This window comes from Macaca fascicularis, chromosome 11, assembly GCF_037993035.2.
Source record: "Macaca fascicularis isolate 582-1 chromosome 11, T2T-MFA8v1.1".
NCBI classification, from domain to species: Eukaryota; Metazoa; Chordata; class Mammalia; order Primates; family Cercopithecidae; genus Macaca; species Macaca fascicularis.
Window position 1 is genome coordinate 131,528,137 of NC_088385.1, and position 18,203 is coordinate 131,546,339.

General features: G+C 59.6%; 1 protein-coding gene across 50 annotated transcripts in view; it reads right to left on the reverse strand.

Moving 5' to 3' along the window:
* NCOR2 (nuclear receptor corepressor 2) overlaps positions 1-18,203 on the reverse strand; it is a 242,182-nt gene that overhangs the window by 50,507 nt on the left and 173,472 nt on the right. For 49 of the 50 annotated variants that reach the window (XM_074008352.1, XM_074008348.1, XM_074008346.1 and 46 more), the window contains 2 exons: positions 10,128-10,270; positions 2,663-2,810 (listed from right to left, as the gene is read on the reverse strand). In XM_074008352.1, coding sequence (XP_073864453.1) covers positions 2,663-2,810; positions 10,128-10,270 — 291 coding nt within the window. Of the gene's footprint in view, positions 1-2,662; positions 2,811-10,127; positions 10,271-13,121; positions 13,263-18,203 lie in introns of those variants that run through there. The other variant, XM_074008368.1, reaches the window with a different exon arrangement.

Below are 18,203 nucleotides of genomic sequence, written 5' to 3' on the forward strand. Positions count from 1 at the left end.
AAAAAAACCCACCAAAAATAAAAAATAAAGACACCACCAGATGGCCTCCTTTCCTTTCTGCCCGGAGGTGCCCAGTACCAGGTTGCCTGGGTTTGAATATCCAAGGCAGGGCCTTGGATAACCCCACTATGCCTCAGTCTCCCCACCTGTAAAATGGGGAGAACAGTAGCACCTGCTTCATCCACTATGAGGATTATTATTACCAGAGAAACCACTGGGCCAGGGGATCCCTCCCAGCCCTGCGCTGGTATACTTCCAGCCCAGATCAACAAGGTCCTTTCCACCGCCCCCGGGGAGGGGCCTGCAGTGCTGCTGGGGCTGGCTGGGGCTGGCTGGGTCTCCGGGGAGATTCCGGCAGGGCAGCCTCAGGCTCCAACCCAGCACCTGCCTCACCTCCCCATCCTGAGCACAAAAGACAGGTCACGCAGTGTGCGCTGGCTGGGCCGGCAGACCCCGAGCCTACCAGCTATGTGCCAGGACTCCCCATGGGACGGGTTCTCCTTTCCCCCAGCCTCAGTCTCCCTATCCTTAAGATGGGGTAACACCCTGGGCACCAGAAGGCTTAATCAGGGCCTCTGATCTCTGTGCCCGATCTCTCAGAGTGGCCACAGAAGACCACCACGTCGTCACAAAAGCCTCAGCTCCAGCCAGCTCAGCCCTCCCTCCTCCCCCACCCAGCAGAGCACGCCTCTCCCCATCCCTACTGGGCTTTGTAAGCCCTGCAAGCGAGGCGGGGGTCATGACCACACAGTTCTGGGCAGTGTCTGCTCCGGTTTTAACGTGTGGCCAAAGCTTGGCTTCTTACAATGCTCCCACCAAGCCTGCATCCTGCCCATTCAGACAGTTGGAGGGATATTTACAGAAGGGACTGGGTTTCTGTTCCCGGGGTCTTCTCTTGTCCTGGCTACAGACCCAGAACCCAAAGTGGGATGACCCAAGGGACTCGCGGCCCTGGCCTTCCTTCTGTCAGACACTGGCCAGGCTTTTGGCCAACTTGGGTCAGAGAGACCCAAAGCTGGTGGGGAGGCCTGACTCAGGGCCTCTGCCCCACCCCCAGCGTGAGATGACAGTCACCCAAGGGCCCAGTTGCCCATTCCCAGTCAGGAGCTGAGATTCGGGCTGGTGAAACACTGCAGGTTGGAGGAGCCTGGATTTATCTGCAGGCCGGGCTTATAGAACCAGGAGGTGACTTGCACCTTCTGCCAGGGAGGAGCCGGTGCATTCAAAGGCAGAGAGGGAGGGAGGACGGGAACAACAGAAGGACTCCTGACGGGGCAGGAGGAAGGAGGGTTGAATTCACCAAGGACTTGGGCTCCGCTGGGCTGCTCGTGTCTCCTTCAGAGAGTCAGGGACACTCAACCGAGAAGGGCTGGGGTCCTCCAGCGGCTTTTGGTCACGTCACAGTGGGAACGGTCTAGACCCCCAACTTCTTCTTTGACAGAGAAAATGAGCCACAGGGGGTCGAAGGTGGATGAACTCGTGACCAAGAGTATGGGGCCAGGTGTGGGCAGCCCGTGTTCAGTTCCCGGGTCTATAAACACTGATAACAAAATTGAGCCATGTGTTATCCGGAGCCCTGGATAACACACAGCTCATGTGGTCACAGTCCTCCATTTGAGGGGACCGGGGAGACCTGCCAGCACCACGCACATGATGGCTTTACGCCCTCTCTTCAGCAGCACTCACCTGGTGGGGCATCTGTCTAGTCTACAGCTGGTAGAACAACACACTCTGTGGTACCTGGGGCACCTGGGCCCAGACCTTTAAGTGCCCGAGCCTCAGTTTCCCCATACAGAAAACAGGGACACCAAAGAAGGGGACCGAATTATTTATCACCCAAATAGGGACACTTGGGAGTAAAAGGAGGCACTAAAAATAACTATATAACGTTTACAATACTTCCCGACTGACAGATAGGTTCTATTTATACCGGTTACCTTGTAAAAGAGTTCTGGTCAAAAAACAATTTTCAGGCCTGGTGTGGTGGGTCACACCTGTAATCCCAGCACTTTGGGAGGCCAAGGCGGGCAGATCACCTGAGGTCAGGAGTTTGAGACCAGCCTGACCAGCCTGACCAACATGGCGAAACCCCATCTCTACTAAAAATACAAAAATTAGCTGGGTGTGGTGGCACACGCCTGTAATCCCAGCTACTCAGGAGGCTGAGGCAGGATTGCTTGAACCCGGGAGGCAGAGGTTACAGTGAGCCGAGATCACGCCACTGCACTCCAGCCTGGGCGACAGAGCAAGACTCCGTCTGAAAAAAACAAAACGAACAAACAAAACTATTTTCCAAAGTAAATTCTTTTCTAAACTGTGACACCGGATGGGGTGAAAGACAGCAGGCACCCACAGGGCTAGCCTGGACATCCGGTTACCCAAGCATAAGACTGAACTCATGGGCATCAGAAGGGCTGAGTAAGGCTTGGGGCTCCCAGAGAAGCTGATTATTCTCGGTATTGCTGTGGCCATCAATCTTGTGCCCATTACTGGTGAGTTTCTGGCAAGTCAGGCCCTCCCATTCCAGGGAGTCGAAGCCCCTTCTAAGAAGGACCCAGATGACTCAGGGGAGAGGACGCTGCCGGGGTCAGTTCCCACCATGCCCTCCCTCAGAGCCTGGACCCACAGCGGCCAGCCACCGCCAAGCTGCGCCAGCCCTCACCTTCGGCCTCCTCCACCATCTCCTCCTCGTTTCCGCTCACGCCCGACGCCTCCATCTCCTCATCCTCCACCACGGGCGGGAACGCGGTCTCCTCGCTGGCCGCCGCCGGGGCTTTCTTCTTCTTCCTCCGTGCGTTCCTCTCCTTCTCCTGGGCACAGGGAAGCAGCAGATCAGGGCTGGGGCCTGGGGCCTGGGCTGTCAGCTTGGGGACTCCCCATGCCTGGGGCCTCACCACAGGTGCAAAGGACAGTGATCCTGGCCATGTGGCAATGAGGGTGACCGTCCCCCTCACACCCCACCTCGGCAACCAAGCGTGCCAGGGGTTATTTTTACCGGGGCCTTTATTCTTCCATTGAGCCCCAGATACACTCTGGGTACAGGCGGGCCCCCCAGCCACCTTGATATCCTTCCTGAGCGTGAGATAACCTGTCTGACACTGCCCAGGACTCTCCTAGCCAGAGTGACCACGCCTCCTGGGGACACCCTGTCAGCTTCATCGGCACATGTGGAGTGAATGAATACAGAAGCTTCTCCTTGCTATGCAAGTCTCACTCGTCCCCAGGGGACAGGCCAGCCTGGGAAGCTCGCATTTCATTTCCTGAATTTTTACAGAACACCTACTGTGTGCCCGGTTCTGCACACCAGGGCTGTGGGGACACAACGCACGGGGTAGACACGGGGTAGACCCTCGGAGGCTGCCCTGCCGCTGGGGAGACCAGCAATGTGCTCTTCACACAGAAGCACCACTCAGAGGGTTGCACAGGTGAAATGAGGTGGGACAAAGAGCACAAGGGCAGGTGCTCCTCTGGACAGAACAGTCCGGAAGGGCTTCTGCAAGGAAGTGACATTTGAGCCAAGATTTGACGGCAGAGGGAAGGGGCCAGCCAGGCTCTGGATGAGAGTGGCAGGTGCAGGGAGTCACAGGTGCAAAGGCCTCCGTCGGGGGAACATTCCGGGTGTGTCCCGGAATGGAAAGAAGCCCACGTCGTGGGGCCTCCACTTTCCCTGCTCCTGGGAACCCCAGCTCCTCACTCACAGAGCCCACCCTTCTTCCCCAACTTAGGCACCGTCATCAAACCGCTCATCTTTGTGGCTCACAGAAGTGGGTGTCTCTTTGTCCCCATGGTGAGCCAGGTAGAGACTCCAAAAGTGTTTGTTGACTGACTTGCTGAGCAACTGTGAAAGGCCAGCCTTCGTGGGCTTGAACGCACAGACAGCTGAGAGCAGGGGCATCGTGAAGGCAGCATCTCGAAGTGACTGGGGACTCCCAGGGGGACTGGAAAGGCACTGGGGGGTGCCCACCACAGCCTGGTGTGACAGGAGCGGCAGCAGCCTGATCCCTCTGGGGTTGCTGAGAAAGAGGCAGGCCCCTCGCCACACCTGGAGGTACCCGCAGCTCTCAGCCAAGAGCCCTGTATTGTGTTGAATGGTGTCCCCCAAAGTTCACATCAACCCGGAACCTCAAACCGTGACCTTACTTACAAACGGGATCCTGCAGATGTCGTTAGTTAAGATGTTGCCACACTGGAGTGGGGTGGGCCCTAAATCCAACAGGACTGACAGTCGTGGAAGAAGAGGGAAATACAGATTCAGGGACATGAAGACCCTGTGGCAGCCGAGACACATGTGGAGGGATGCAGCTACAAGCCAAGGAATGTCATGAACTGCCAGCAGTCACTGGAAGATGCAAGAGGCTCCCCTGCAGCCTTGAACGTGAGCACAGCCCTGCGGACGCTGGTTCCAGACGTCTGGCCTCCAGAATTGGAAGAGAATACATCTATGTTGTTTGTGCCGGTCTGTGGTACTTCCTTGCGGCAGCCACAGGGAACCACACATCCCTCTGCACTGGTGCGCCCAGACTCCAAGAAAAAGCTGCCTGACATCCAGACCACACAGCCTGCTCTCGGGCAAATGCCAGGTGGGCCCTGCCCACCCCGGCCCTTCACCATGGCCAGGCTGGAGCTGGGCCTCATGAAGGGGAGGAGAAGGGTTCTCAGGCTCCAAGCCCCAGCCACAGGCAGGGAATGGGATCACTTCCTGTCCTGCCTTCTTCCTGAGCAAACAGGGTTCCTCTGAGCACAGCCGCTTGGAACGCAGGGAGGAAAAGGGAAACGTCTGCTCGTCCATTAGTCACAGTTTCCGTCACCAACAGTCGGCCGGAGGGCCACAGCCCTGCCCCTGCCAGTGCCCGCAGGGCCCAGGGGGATGCCCAGCTCTGCAACCCCGCACATGTCCTGGGCCCAGTCCCAGCCCTGCCCCGAACCCTGAGCCTCTCCCAGGAGAGTTCGAGCCTGTGGCGGCCTGAGAAAGTGGTGGCATGTGGGTTCTGCGGCTGCGGCCGAGGGCTGCCCCTGCTTCCCGAATCTATTTTTGGCAGACAGAGGCTCAGGAAAGACTCAGGGCTGGGTGCCTTGAGCTGCCCGGGCAGTGGCTGGGACATGGGAGATACTCAGAGTCTCACAGGGAACAGGGGTCTCCTGTCGGCCTGCTCGTGGCGCCCACCATCCTGGAGAGCAAGGTCTCTCTGTGGGGGGCAGGGTGGGGCCTCTGAGGCAGCGGACCAGGATGGTGTCAACACCCTGAATCCCCACAAGGCTGGGTCTCAGGGAGAGTCCCAGGAGTTACAGTTAATCCTTACACACATGGTCCAGCACTGTGGGATCCGGTGTGTGTGGAATACGAGATGCTGGTGATGGCATCGGTCATTACAGCTGATGTTTACTAAGCACCTACTATGTGCCAAGCGGTTTCTGGTATTAATTTATCGGATCTGCACAGCCGCTCTGCATATCAGGGCATGTCACCCCCTGCTTCAAACTCTCCAACACCTGGATAAAATTCCCAAGTCCTCCCTCCATCCACATGGCCCTGTGTGATCCAGTCCTGGACCCTGCCTGCCTCTCCAAGCTGCTCTCCCCTCTTCCCTCCTCAGGGCCTGTGCTACAAACACATTGCCCTCCTAGCCAGAGGGCCTCTGCACCGGCTGTTCCTCTGCCTGGACACCCTTGCCCCAGATATCTGCATAACTCACTTCCTCACCTCCTTCGGGCCTTAGCTCAGACATCAGAGAGGTCTTCCCTGATCACTCCATCATTAGCTCATCCCTCCACCTCCACCATCAATCATTTTCTACTACATTCCTCTCATCTTCAGATGAGATAGCATCTTCAGACTCCATTCCAAAATTGAGTGTGCGAACCTGTCCCTCGCACCAGTTCCTCAAGGGCTGGGATCTTTGTTCTCTGCTATATTCCCACCATACCTGGAACAGTGTCTGGCACAGAACAGATGCTCTGTAACTACGTCTTTAGATGAATGAACCTGATAGACAGGGACAGTGGCTCAGAGAGGCAGACACATGCACAAGACCACACAGCTCATGAGTCGAGGAACCCAGATTTGAATGCCGGCCAGGTTCAAACATTTCCTGGCCGGACCATCTCTCCGCAGGCCTGTGCAGCCTCAGGTAGAAGAGATTAACAGCAGAAAACAAGGCGGGGCCGGGCCAAGGCTGAGGAGGACAGAGACTGAGGAACATGGAAGCTGAGCCCGAGGGGCCTGCATTCACAGATGGGAGAAAAGGGTAACCTTCGGCCATAAGGAGGGGGAGGGAAACCTCGCAGAAGACACTGAGGCCAAGTGTTACATAACTCTGGGACATGCCCCGCCCGCCCGCCGGATCCTGCTTCCTGCTGACGTCGCCTGTGGCCACACTCGGGCCAGGCCTGGTGCAAGGCAGGAGGGGACACCCACTGACCCTCTGCTTCCCCACTCCTTCCTTCTCTGACCAAGGGTGACATGTCTTCCTGTACTCCAGACAGGGTTGGGCCAGCAGCCAGAGGTGGCTGTTACTGTGTCAGGATTCACTGGGATGTGCCTTCCTCCCTGGGACTGAAAGGCACAGGGGAGGGACAGGAGGCGGAGGTCACCAGGTTCAGCGGCATCTCTCCGGGTGAGACCCGCTTGTATACTGCAGCGATGGGAAGCTCACCACTGCAGCAAGAGCGGCCACTGTCAAGACGGCTGGTCTGGCCTGAGCCCCGCTTCCTATGATGGGTCCCTGCATCTGCTCTGCTTTCGCTGCAGCCCTCGATATGAGGGTGCTCCTTCGAGGTGGGCCAGGAGCGAGAACCAACTGCACACTCCCGAATCACTCATTCTCATCCAGGTCCCAACCTGGTTCTCAGGGTCCCCTCCTGCCCACGCCTCCGGAGTCTTCAGCATCAGGGGACAGAAGGGCCACCTTCTTTATCAGCTGTGTCATTCAGATCAGAATCACTCTCATCGACACTAGGACGACCCAGCCTGAGTCCAGCCCTGGATGGGGGCTGTGCCTCAGCTCAGAATCCTTCCATGTAGCCTCCACTCCCTCCATGGTCCACTAAGTGTCAGCTTCTCAGCCCAGCAGGAAAACCCCATCCATGCCTCTGCCCTCACGGCACCTGCCATCGCTTCCCTGGGATACAGCAGGCGCTCAATAAGGGGTTGCTGAATGGACAGTGAGAATAATACTGGATGCTTATTGAGGGCTGACCAAGGAACAGGCACTACCCTTTACAAAAAGAAACACACTTGTTCTTCAACAGCCCTATGCCTGGGTCCCATTCTTAGCCCCATTTTACAGAGGTGGAAACTGAGGCACAGAGAGGTGAAGTGAAGCCCAGTATCCTTTGACCCAGTCACTAAGCAGCAGAGCTAGGGTGCGAAGCCACCAGCTCCAAAGCCCTGCTTTGCACCATCCTTCTGGAGTGCCTCTCTGAATGAATGGATGAATCAATCAATCAATCAATCAATCGTGAGCGCATCACCATCAGCACTATCACAGCTCTCACTAGCAGGGTGCCTGGGGCACACTAGGCCGTGTTCCAAGCACTCTGTAGGCAGCCACCCAGTGCATTCCCACAACAGCCCTTTGAGATGGGTTTCATTATTGTCCCCATTTCACAGATGGGGAAACTGAGGCGCAGAGAGCATTGGTCACTTCCCCAAGGGCACACAGCTAGTAGGTGGCAGAGCCTACATTCAAACTCAGGTCTCCTGGGCCCAGTCCCTGCTCCCAACCCATAGCACACTGTGGCTGTGCCTGCACACACCATTCAAGAAGGGCCCTCGTCAGTGGGATAGCTGGCTGCATGTTTGTCCACGCCAGCAGCTTCATTGGTGGTTACTACACATGACAGGGTGCCTTGAGCATGGCCCCTGCCACCTTAGCCCAGTACTCATACCTCCCACTAATCTCCTAGTCTAATAAAACCTTCCAACTCAAAAAAAAAAAAAAAAAAAAAAAAAAGGAAGGGGTCTCAGGCAGCCCTGAGAAGGGGGTAGATGGCGTCAAGATAAAATAATAATGACCACAGCAGTAAGAGTAACTAGGGCAGGTCGCCTTCCCAGAGCATTGCCCCTCTGGCAGGCACTAAGGTCCTCACAGGTAATCACTCGTTCACTCCTCACAGGACCTCTTGGATAAGAACTGTTATTCCCGTACTTTACAGATGGGGAAACTGAGGCTTAGAAGGCTGAATTCACTGCCCAAGGTCACAGGGGTGCCCAAATCCACAAGCTGGGCCTTGCCCCCAGTCTCACCCTGGGCCTAATGGGACGGTTCACCATGCTGGGGTCTCTGGTCCTCCAAGCCACTCTCAGGTTTTGGAGTCTCTGGGGGTACAGCAGGGCCACACCCTGCGGAAGCCTGGAAAGCCAGGCTGAGTGGCAGCAGGCTGCAGGGGAGGAGACGCCTGTGGTCATGGGGTGAGGGGGACAGGTGGAGGGGCCCCCGAGGGGGAGGTGGGGTAAGGGGGAGGTGGGGTGAAGAGAGAGACAAAGAAAGGAAGGCTGGGGAGAAACCAGGAGGCCCTTTTTGTGCCTAGGGAGATGCTCAGGGCCAAACCCCTGCCCCTGAGTCATCCCGGATGGACCACTTCAGACTCCTGACCTGGCTGACAGAATCGATGGCCCACAACATCCCCCCACCCCGGCCCAGGCCCCCTGCTGCGCCCCCAGGCTGCTGTGGCATGGGCCCTCTTTGCCATAAGGGACCTCGGCAGGTGTTAGGAACAGGGGTCTGCACATTCAGCCAGACACGGTGCCTTCCTCTACACCCAACCAGAAAGCCCGAAGCATCCAGAAGAGGAGGGCGCTGCCTGAAGCCCTGAGCTCTGGGGACAAATCCCATGGGCGATGTGGAGGGCACGCGGGGCACTGCTTAACTGGAAGTGACGGGGAGGGGCCTCCCCGAGGCCAGAGGGTGGATTTCAGCGCTGACCACAGGGCCGTGGGACTGTGCCCCCTCGGTCCCGGAGCCACCAGCAGCCGCGCGCACACGTGACTCACGAAGAACCCACTTGGGAGGGTGGAAGGATGTCCTTAAATTCTGCACAGTACTTGGGCAGAGTTCAAACAGGGTGAGGCTATACCTGGCCCTCCCGCTGCAGGCTGTGTGACCTCACAGCCTGCTCACCCTCTCTGGGCCTCAGCAGGTTGCAGGGAGGGAGCAATTCAGCATGGCCTGTCTGGAACACACTGCATACACTTTACACCCAGGCGCAAGGCAGCCCGACGTCACGGTTTGGTGGGGAGGCGGAGAGGGGAGCTATGCAACCCCTCCCTCGTGCTTCTGTATCGATGAGGAAACACGCAGCCTAGCGATGAAGAGCGTGGGTGCTGATCTCATAACTGTGGGTACAAATCCCAATTCAGTTGCAGATGAGCCTGGCTAAGCCTCAGTTTCCCCAGCTCTAAAATGCTTGGCAAGCATGTCAAAGAGGCAGAAAGGAGGGAGGAAGGGAAGGAGAGAGGTAGTGAAGGAGAGAGGGAAGGCAGCAGAGGTCTCCCTCAAAATGCTCCTTGATTCCCAGAAACAGCTGTGGAAGAAGCGGCTGCTCCTTGGAGGCCGTTAGGTGGCGAGGCAGGCCTGCACCTTCTGTGCAGGAGGGAAGGGTCTCAGCCTCCCGGGACCTGCCTCAAGCCCTCCAGGATTCTGGGGCTGAGATGTCTGCTCCCCGCCCCCTAGACCTGTCCCTCCCCCGCCACAGCAGCCCTAAAGCTGTGAGGTCAAATGGGGCGGGGGAGCTGCTCGCTCAGGACCCATTTGCCTCCGGGTCCTCATTCCAACGCGCTGACAGCCTGAATTCCTGGCTGAGTCAGTCTGGTCCACCGCGCTCCTTCCCCCACACCCTGAGCTGGGGCTGAGGGCCCCCAGAGGTGTCTGTCTGAGCGGAGCAGGGTCAGGGTGGGGGTGGAGGGCAGCTGGCCTGGCCCTTCTCCAGGGCAGGGACACACAGCAGCATTGCGGGCTGCAGCCATCGCGGGCACTCACAGGCTTGAACCCCCAGAAACTGAGTTCTAACAAGGCGGCATAACGGCCCCACCCTGGCCCACGCCTCCTGGGGTGCAGAGACACCTCCTGAGGCAGCCTGAGCTCCTCTCCCAGCCCCCGGGGGCGCGGCGCAGGCGGCTGCGGACTCACCATCTTCAGCTTGTGCTGCTGCAAGATCTCATCGAGGTTCTGCCTCTTCTTGTAGTTGAAGTAGAAGTTCTTACACTGCGACACGGTCTTGGAGCCCACCATCCGGGCGATGGCCGACCAGTTGCGGCCGTGTTCCAGGAGACCTGTCTCGGGAGAGGAGAGCCGTGAGGGGCGGCCAGGCCCGGCAGGCAGAGGGGCCTGTGTACATGGCCTGCGGGGCAAACGGGCCTGGAGCAGAAACCCAGCCTGGGGCTCCCTGCTCAGGCCCAGGACCTCGGGAAGAAGAGACAGCGACGGGCCACGTGTCCCCTGGTGGGGAAGGTACTAGAGGGTGGCAGGGCTGGCCTCTGGGGTCTGGTTTCTCAGTCACTTGACTCCAGGCCAGGATGCATGGGAAAGGCCTGGGCTGGAGGAGCCAAAAGCGACAGGTGAAGCCCCACTGAGCCACCGCGCAGAAGTCTGGGGGCGGAGGGCTGTGAATGTCCAGGATGCACAGCCTCTGCCCAGGCCCCACCTCTCCTGCCTCCCCCAGGCTGGGCGGGAGGGCGGCCGACGTGACCCAGCCCTGACACTCGCTCACAGCTGCAGGCGAGGCCTCGGGAGACGGTTGTTTTCCGGCCACACCGGCCCAGGGAAAGGAAGGGACGTGGTGAGCAGGGGATGGGAGGGTGGAGGTCAGGGTGGGGGTGAGCTGGGGCCAGGAGCCTCCGGGCCCAGGTTAACTGGGGCACGTCCAGGGCCCAAACTCCCTAAGGGCACCTAAAGGCCCACTCGGGACTCGAGGCCCACCAGGCCAGGTTGGGCGGCTGGAATTTGCTCTCAAACCCCAACCCGCACCACCAGGAGGTTCTCCCAGCCTCACAGACCTCCTGCTGTGGGAAGAGACCCTCCAGGAATTGGCAGAAAAAGTTCCCTCCATCCCCAGGTCTCAGGCCAGAGCGGCATGCCGCCCCCCACGTTCTAGTTTCAAGGCCACAAACACCAGGCTCAGCAGAAACACAGCCCCTGCTGCACCGGAGGCAGCGCCTGGGAAGCCAAGCCCCCGGCCTCGGCCCATCTGCCCGGCGAGCTGTGGCACACACAGGCACAGGCACAGGCCAGGCAGCTCTATATTTATGCCCGTGTCTCCAGCGGCGTGACCTTGTATGGCCCAGCCAGCCCGTGCAGGTAGGGCCTGCCCACTTTCCCAGGGCTGTGGGAGAGACAGGGAGCGCTCCTGACCTAGGGGGCTGTGCGGCAAGAGGGTGCCCCTCCAGGGCAGCAGGCCCCAAGGCTGAATCACGTAGCTCGGGACTTGGCAGCCTCCCTGAGCTGGAGCTATACTTGTAAGGACTTAATGAAGGATTTCCCGTAACGAAGTTTTTGACTATTTTCCTTGAATCAAATCAATCTGCAAGCCAAGCTCCAGCTAAAATGGTTCAGGGGTCATGGAGCCGAGGGGCAGCCGTCTGTGTTGGTATTTTCATTCATTCCTTCATTCCTTCCTTCCTTCCTTCCTTCCCTCCCTCCTTCCTTCCTTCCTTCCTTCATTCATCCATCCACCCACCCACCCACCTACCCACCCACGTGCCGGCTGCCTGCCTGCTACACACAAGGCTCTAATGCAAATAAAATAACAGCAGCAGAAACATCAACACATCAGCCCATGGCATGGCTAAGTGACACACAGAGTTTGCAAAGCCCTTCAAAGACTTGGTTCCTTCTCATCGTTGCTGTCGTGGCTGTGACCATTTTCCCATCCCCAGGAGGGGGAAATCTCCTGGGGAGATTTCAGAGGGTCCCGCCAACTCACCCAAGCTTAGAGGACCAGCCAAGGCGGGCAACGCGGGCATGGGGCCCCAGACTTCCTGCCCTCCGGGTCCTCTGGCCCCCGTGGCGTGGGGGTGGCACTGACTGACAGGCCACCTGCTTGCCCGCTGTGGCCCTGGGAGCCACGTGGCCTCACGGCCCGCTCCTCAGGGTTCCTCAAGGACAGGCGCAGAAGGGGAGGACCGGGGCGTGAGATCAAGTGGCACCCGGCCCCTGACCTTTCCCTCCGCCCGCGCCAGCAGCAGCTGCCACTTCCAGAACCTGGTGGACGGGGCCGTGCGTTTATTTATATTTCCCCAGCCGGGGCCAAGAGAGCCCAGGCAAACATGCTAGGCCAGAGGGATCACAGGCCCGGAACCCGGGTGGGAGAGGGCGGGTCTCCCATCTGGGCCTGCCGGGTTGGGTGGGCATAGAGAGCCCGGGGGGATGGCCTGACGACGCTGGGGAGGTTGACATTTCCAAACTCAGTCAATAAATAAGGAGGTGGCTAGGAGCCTGGCTGGGGGTTGGGGACCCTAATTAACTCCGATCATGGGGGCAGTGGGAGAGGGTTGAGGGCAGGGGAGAGGGGATGGAGGTGGGGATGGGGGTCACCCAGTCCTTCCTGAAAACATGTGGCTCCCAAAGGAGCAATGGGCAGAGTCACCCGGGCACCTGGCCAGAGCTCGCCAGCAGTCTCGGCCAGCCCTTCTGCTCTCCGGCCTCAGTTTCCTTAACTGCCCTGTGAGGGGCCAGAGTGGGTGTTCCATTAGCGCCGGCCAGGGCCTCGGGGTAGGGGCAGGCTGGCACTGGCTTCCTCTGGTTTGTGTTTTGGGAAGCCCAGGCAGAGGGTGCCGGGCACAGAGAGAAGGACTTTCCACCCCACCGTGCCTTGGAGCCCACCCCGCCAGACCCAGCCTGAAGCCCCCGTCCACCTGGAGAGCCCCCTCTGCACAGAGCATCACAGACCTTCCCAGGCACAGATCCAGGTCCCACCCCTGCTTCCAGGAGAGCCTCAGCCCAGCAGGGAGAGAGAGGAGGGGGCACGGGGGAAAGGATGGGCTGGGACCCCCATCCACTCCAGGGCCCAGAACTCCAACTCCCCAGCTGCCCCAGCTGCCCAGCCTCAAATCCCAGACGGCCACGTTGCGGTCCCTGCCCCTGCACCCGCAGTCCCCCATCCCCTCCCCAAGACCACTCACTCACATCCTCTCATCCGCGTCTCCCCCTCGGCCAAGTTTTCCGGAAACATAGAGCTGGGAAGATGCCCCGGGGAGCGGGCCCAGAGAAGTGGGCCGGCAGGCTGGGCGGCCGCGGCCGGCTCTGCGAGGCTGCTGGCTGGCGTCTGCTGGCGGCTCAGCTCAGCCTCACATCCTTCTCCGTCCCACGGTGAGGGAGGGAGGGAGGGAGGGAGCGAGGGAGGGAGGGACGCGGCGGGCGGAGGCTGGCTCGAGAGGGGCGGGAGGCAGCTCCTTGCAAGCCCGCCTGCCTGTGGTGGCCCGGGGCTCCTCCAGCGGCTGCTGCCACCTCTGACGCTGTCCCCAAGCCGCTGTGGGCGCGCGAGGTGCCCTTCCCCGAGGGTGGTGGGTGGCGGGAAGTTGTCAGTGGTGCGTGTGGGGCACCCCTGGGCCAGGCATCGCTGGGGCGCCGCGTGCCGAGCTCCTCCAGCACCAATGTGCCCAGTGCGGACGCTCAGCGAGCAGTGCCTGCCAGGGCCCACAGACCCCCGGGCCGGGCAAAATCCAAGGACCCAGGTCCAGCAGGGCAGCCGTGTCACCCGCAGCCGGGCTCAGCTCTGATCTTCCTGCTGCCTGACCCAGCGAGACGCGGCAGGACTGAATGTGACCTCCAGACGGAGGCTCGCGGCGGGCGGGCGGGCGGGCGGGGGAGCGTGGCAGAGGCCCAGGTTCACAAGGGGCGGGCCAACTTGGCACTGGCTCCCCCTCCCTCTCTCCCCATCCGCGGCGGTGGCGGCGTCAGCAGTGGTAAGAACAGATGAGGGTTCCAGAAAAACAGAGCTTCTCCACCCCCGGCAGACGGGGAGCAAACAGCTTCTTCCGCCGTCATCCCCTCAACCCGTCCCCCTACTCTCCATGTCAGTTCCACCTGAGCTCTGTCCCCTGCCTGGCCTGATGCTGCCGAGGCCGACCAAGCCCTCCATCGGGGGCTATGGGTGGGCAGCAGGGCTGGTCTCAAATTCCAAAGGGAGCCTGGGATTTGAGGAGCCTTTGTCGGGTGCACACAAGACCTTCAAACATTTAGGGGAGGGAAGGATTTGGGGATTTGGGGTCCCCAAAGGGCCCTCTGCTGCTGGGGGATCTCGGGACAACACCTGCCCTTTTCGTCCTCTGAGATCCCCTGCAGCCGTGAAGGAACACTGTCGGAAATGCCAGGGAGCCTCCCAGGAGGTTGAAAGTTAACTGAGCTGAACTTTGGAGCCTAGATTCAGGTCACGACCGACTTCCCTGACTCTGGGATCATTAACCTGCTTTTGCCTTTAACCCCCAGCCCCTCCATCCTGTCCCCGAAAACCTGGGGAGCAGAAGGTGTCTCTGGAATGCCCCAGCCCTCGTCCTGGGGCACGATGCCAGGGGAGGGCAACAAACCTCAACCACATCAGGGATCTGGGCCTCTCCACCTGAGTCCCACCCTCCATCCTCTGTAGGGGAGGTCTCAGTGCACTTTTAAGGATGCCAACCCCATCAAATCATTCTTCTGCTTAAAATCGTCCAGTGACCACCTGAAGCTCTTGGAATAAAATCCAAAGGCCCTAGGACGGCCCAGCAACCCTTATGGAGCCAGCTCCATGCACCCGCCCAGCCTCTCCCTGGGTCACTCGTGTATGCCCCAGGGCCTTTGCACTGGCTGCTCCTGCCACCTCCACGGCTTTCTCACGGATGTGCCTCGTCCTCCCTCTGGTCTTGGCTCAAGTGATAGTTCCTCAGAGAACCCTTCTTTGCCCGCCCCACCAAAGTGAACCCCCCGTCGCCCTGCCATCCCAGGGTTTGATCATCTTCATAGCTTTTGCCACCTCTGAAATTAGCTCCCTCATTCCACTGCTCATCGGCAGGTGTCTGGGGCCTGCTGGGCACCCTGGGCATCGTTGCCACCCGTCTGGGTCCCTGGTAAGGAGCTTGCAAAGGAAGAGGGGTCTGTGGGTTTAGCTCTGCACCCTCCCAAAAGAGGCTGGGGTATCCCCCTTGACACCCAGGCACACGCCCCCCACACTCTGTGCCAGGGTGGAGACGGTAGATTCTGCCACCATGCCCTGTGGTCTGGATTCCCCGACCCTACTTCTAATTTCTAAGGAAGGAGTTTCGTTCTGAAGAGTCAGGAGGCAGGAACTAGGAAGTGAAATTGACCAAGACAGGAAGTCCAGCCAGGAGGTCTGAGTCACAGACAGAGCGGAGAGACAGGCGCAGCGGCCCGGTGGCCACAGGGGTAGGTGCTTGGGGCTCCGCTCGGCTAATCCTGCTCTGGGCACCCATGGGGCAGCGTCCCACACGCTATCTGGGGGCCCGTGACGAGCTGTTCTTGTGGGGGCCAGGACTCAGCCTCCTCGGCTCAGGTGCTCCGGCCCTCAGGGAGGCCTGCGGCCCTGCTCAGATGCTCCCAAGCTGCTTTTCTCCAAGGGTCTGCAGATCTGCACCCACAGCCAGGACTCCGAGGGGACCACACCACCACCCACCTGCATCTAGGGATGTCGCCCCCAACCCTGGAAACACACTCGCTCTCCCCACCCAGCCAGTCACCTCCAGCCTCGACGTTTCCCGCCCCTTCCATGAAGACTCACAGGCTGCCTGCCAGAGGGGGGCATCGACCACCGCCCTCCAGCTGTCATTTTCCCTGAGACACTCAGCATGTTCTGCCCAAAACCCTATCAAAGTTGGGAGGAAAAGACCCAGCCGTCTTGGGCCTGAGTCATGCCACTTCCCCATTTCGGAAACCCCAAGCCCTGGGGGTGTTCCACATGGATGGGGCCTCCGCGTTGACACCCCTGACAGGCCGGGCATCTCCTGCGCGTCTTGTCAGGACTTCCCGAACTCCTGCCATCCTGAAATCCCATCGGGATGTTGGCTGGATAACATCACACCTGGACTTGCACCTCCCCACTCTTTTCTCTCCATCTACTCTTTCAAAAGTCAGCCTTGCTATCTGCCTTAGCCTCCGCATCAGCAATTACACCCGTAAATCATAGGTACAATGTGAACAAGCTACGTCTTCTCCCAGCTCTCAAAAGAAAACCAGACTCATTAAGATGAAATAAAGTCACCTGCGTACGACCTGGCGCTGTCTCGCCTACCATTTCCGGACGTGCTACGTTACACCCTTCAATGTCACGTTTTCCTACAGAGCAGAGCAAAGCGGGAAGCCAGCCTGGGGGATCAGACAGCCCACCCCATGCCCCATGTCCACCGCAGTGTGCTAGGTGAGCACTGGCTCTCCCTCTGGCCTTGGTCTTCTCCTGTGCAAAGCGGAAGTCATGTGTATGTGTGCATGTGTACACATGCGTGTGGGGGGCCTGCCTCGCTCATGAGTACCAGCCTCGCCACGTGACAACAGGCATCGTTACGACCGCATTAGCTGCCAGGTGCTCCTTCCCTGAGTCAGGAGCCATGTGGATGCGAATTCATGGGTCTCCCGCAGGAGGGAAGAGGGACTTGTCGATGCCTGATCTCATCTTCAAGGGTGCTGACAGGAGCAAGAGTGTGGTCCAGACCTTGCCCCTGTGTCTGGCTGTACCCCAAGTTCCTGCAGAAACCCCAACTTTCTCCTCCTTCCAAACCATCACAACAGACTGTTTGTCACAGATCCGGCCGGGAGGCCAACCAGCCCCAGACACGCGTCCTCCCTAGTGGTCTCTCTCCAGACCACACGTGGTGACAGTCTCCTTGGACGCGAGCCCCGAGGCACCGCACCATCCCTGCCTGGTATACCACCCCTCCTGAGTCACACACCCCGAGCGCTGCCTCCTGCCAGGCCCTGACGGACGGCTGCACCAGGAAGTAGCCGGGCAGACCCAAACCCAGCAGCAGCAGCACTGCCTACTGGCCCGCCCACCCCACTGTAAGCTCTGGCAGCTTTGTGCGGCCAAGCACACAGGCGCTCCTCTTTCGGGGGGTCCATGGTGGGCAGAGCCCAAGGCTTTCCCTGTGGACATGTAATGGGGGAGGTCCTGCTCTCCAGGCTCCAGGACTGGGGGCTCACCCCTCCTCTTCCCACGCCTTAGATGCTTCATCCATAAAAGCCCGTCAGGCCAGCCCATGTGCATAGCAATGAGTGGTTCCTGCCTGGCTCCTGTGGAAAGTGGTAAGGCCACTAGGCAAGGCAGCTGGAGCTCCTGGGGGAGGCCTCTGGGGTCTGCCTGGGCTCACCGGAGCCACCAGGGCCTGGTCTTGCACGTCCTCCCACTGTGGGCCGCTCCCTGGAAGCCGGGAAAGACTGGCGGCCCAGAGGCGGGCCAGAGCTTACTCCTGGTCTAGAATGGTGTGACAGTGGTGTGACCAGGAGCCTCCCCACCCGCTCCACAGCAGGTTCTCTGCCGCCAGAGAAGAGGGCTGGGGCCTGGAGGAGCTGCCAGCAGAGCCGTAGGCCTCTCGCACAGCTGGGTTGGGCTTCCAAGCCAGGCCAGGCTGACCTTTCCCAGGGGAACCAAGTCCCTCATCCCAGCCCTGCTCCTGCCCTGCCCCTCCTTCCCCACGTGGCGCTGGGCCTGAGGGCAGGCGGCCAGCTCCCCAGAGCTGCCCAATTCCTAGGGAAGCTGCCTCCTGAACATTCTCGGTCCCCAGGTAGCGTGAGCCTCAGGGCAGGCAGCCACAGCCCCGTGCACGCAAGAAGGGAAGGTGCTCACTTGCCCACCTGAAACCCTACAGCCATGATGTCCCTAGCCCCTCCCCAGTGGCCTCCCACGCTCTACAGTAATAGTTAAACTCCATCCCAGGCTGGCAAGGCCAGGCTCCCGGTGGTCCCTCTACCTTCTGGGCTTCAATCACTTCTCACAGGGCTACACTGCCTCTGCCACGCGGCCTTTGCACATGCCTATCCTGCCTTTGTTATCTGGTCAACAGCTTGGCTCATGGACTAACTCATTCAGCCCTCACACCAACCCCATTCCTACTCTGCAAGTAGAATGCCTGGGTTCAAATCCCAGCTCTACCACTTCACAGCTGTGTGACCCCGGGCTGCGAACTAAACCTCTCTGGGCCTCAGTATCCTCATTTGAATAACAGAAGTAATAACAGCACCTACCTCCTAGTCAGGTTGGTAGAGATGAAGTGACTTCATACA